Here is a 1,913-nt window from a genome sequence, read left to right as displayed (position 1 = left end):
TAAGTTTCGCTGATTCCGTGAACCACAGAGTTGTATCTCCTCATTTCCGCTGCTATTTGCTGTAGTTGTTTGGAGGGGTATCGGCCTCGTCACTTATGAGTAATTGAGACTTACATCATGAGGCGTTATAAGTCTTCCTTCAACTCCCAGGGCAGAGTTTAAACGGTTTGAATTATGTTCTCTGGTGAGCGTGTTTTTTTAGTGAGCTGGTTTTCAACAGGATATTTTCGCCGACCTCACAACGGACCCTCCTTCTTCTTCCTAACTTGTGATCGACATGGGCCTTAGAAGAGCTGTAGGCAGAGTTAGCAAGTTCACATTCAGTCTAAAAATAATTTTCCTGAGTTTGACTTTACAAAGACTAGGTTACTGAAGCTTTGTCCGGTGTGGATACACGCAACACAGAAGAGCGAAATATCTCGTTACCTGAAAAATCGGTCACGGATATACATGTCTCTTGAGAGGGTTATTGAGACAATCACTCGGTTAGTGGGTTTTATCTTGGATTTTCAAAATTTTTTGTTCCATCTTTAAAATCCGGATAGAAGCTATGTTGTCGCATGTTAAATATTAGTATTCACAAATCATAAATATATATATCATATTCACAAGATAGATCCAGGACAGAAAACCCGAACAAAAACCTGATGCGTAAATTCCTCGGTAGTATGGATACACTTGCCTCAGGCATTCGTCTTAAACGGACATGAATTCTTCAGTTAATCCTGAAGAATTACTGATGTATCGTACAAGAGTTCTGTCACAGATACTGGACAAAATATTTTTTGAAACTACGCTTGTAAAACCCTACATGATTTTTGTATTTCAGGACGGAAGTGTTAAACTATGGAGTTTAGATAATGAAGAACCTTTGGCCGATATTGAAGGTCACGCACCTCACAGAGTATCTCGCTTAGCCTTCCATCCTTCTGGACGTTTCCTGGCAACTACGTGCTTCGATCACTCATGGCGCTTATGGGATTTAGAGGCTTGTGAAGAAATTTTACACCAAGAAGGTCATTCCAAGCCAGTTTATGATGTTGTTTTTCACCCTGATGGTTCCTTAGCTCTAACCACCGGTTTGGATGGATATGCTCGTGTTTGGGACTTACGAACAGGTCGTTGTATTATGTTTCTAGAAGGCCACCTTGAAGAGTTGCTGGGCGCAGATGTAGCTGATAATGGTTATCACGCAGCCACTTCTAGTGCAGATAACACCGTTCGTATTTGGGATTTACGACAACAACAAGCAATTTATGTAATACCAGCTCACACTAGTGTTGTAAGCAGCGTACGATTTGAATGTAAGTTGATTATTTCAGTGGAATTTTTAGCCAGTACTGTTATCCGTTTTGAGAACAGCTCCCAGATAATTGTAGGACGAGTATTTCGTAGATATGAATTTATTTAATCAAGTTGATTTCTCTATTCTATTACCACTACTAATTTGCATAATTATAGTTTGAAAAAGCTATTCACCAACTTTGTTCTCACTATTGTTTTCTATGTGTGAAGCCGAAAATATTTCGTCTATGACTAAATCGAAACGAATGCAGCTCACTAACTCTTCACAAATTTATGCACTAGAATAAACGCTACCTGCTATCCTAGGATTGTAGATACTACTCAGTTCCATTACGGTTTTAACCTGTTGAGTGGTGATTAATATATGTAAGCTGAATTTAATGCTTCCTACTTTTGTTTTATTTGCAGCACGCAACTGTAGCTATATTGTTACCAGTTCGTTTGATAAAACAACCAAAATTTGGGGCCATCCTATCTGGACACCTATCAAAACGCTCGAAGGACATAACAGTAAAGTTGTTTATGCAGACATTTCACCAGACAATAAATACATTGCAACCTGTTCCCACGACCTGACTTATAAACTGTGGAGTAAAGAAGCAAACTAA

At 38.9% G+C, this 1,913-nt stretch overlaps 1 protein-coding gene across 1 annotated transcript in view; it reads left to right on the top strand.

The window, feature by feature from the left end:
• Positions 1 to 1,913, top strand: part of Smp_169060 (hypothetical protein) — a gene marked incomplete at both ends in the record, with an annotated part of 41,366 nt that extends 39,453 nt beyond the window's left edge. The window contains 2 exons of the mRNA XM_018795916.1: positions 830 to 1,304; positions 1,714 to 1,913. Of these exons, the coding sequence (XP_018650181.1) occupies positions 830 to 1,304; positions 1,714 to 1,913 (675 nt within the window). The remainder of the gene's footprint in view (positions 1 to 829; positions 1,305 to 1,713) is intronic.

This window comes from Schistosoma mansoni, chromosome 2, assembly GCF_000237925.1.
Source record: "Schistosoma mansoni strain Puerto Rico chromosome 2, complete genome".
NCBI lineage: Eukaryota > Metazoa > Platyhelminthes > Trematoda > Strigeidida > Schistosomatidae > Schistosoma > Schistosoma mansoni.
Note: the sequence above shows the minus strand (reverse complement) of the source record. Positions and strands in the feature narration are given on the sequence as shown.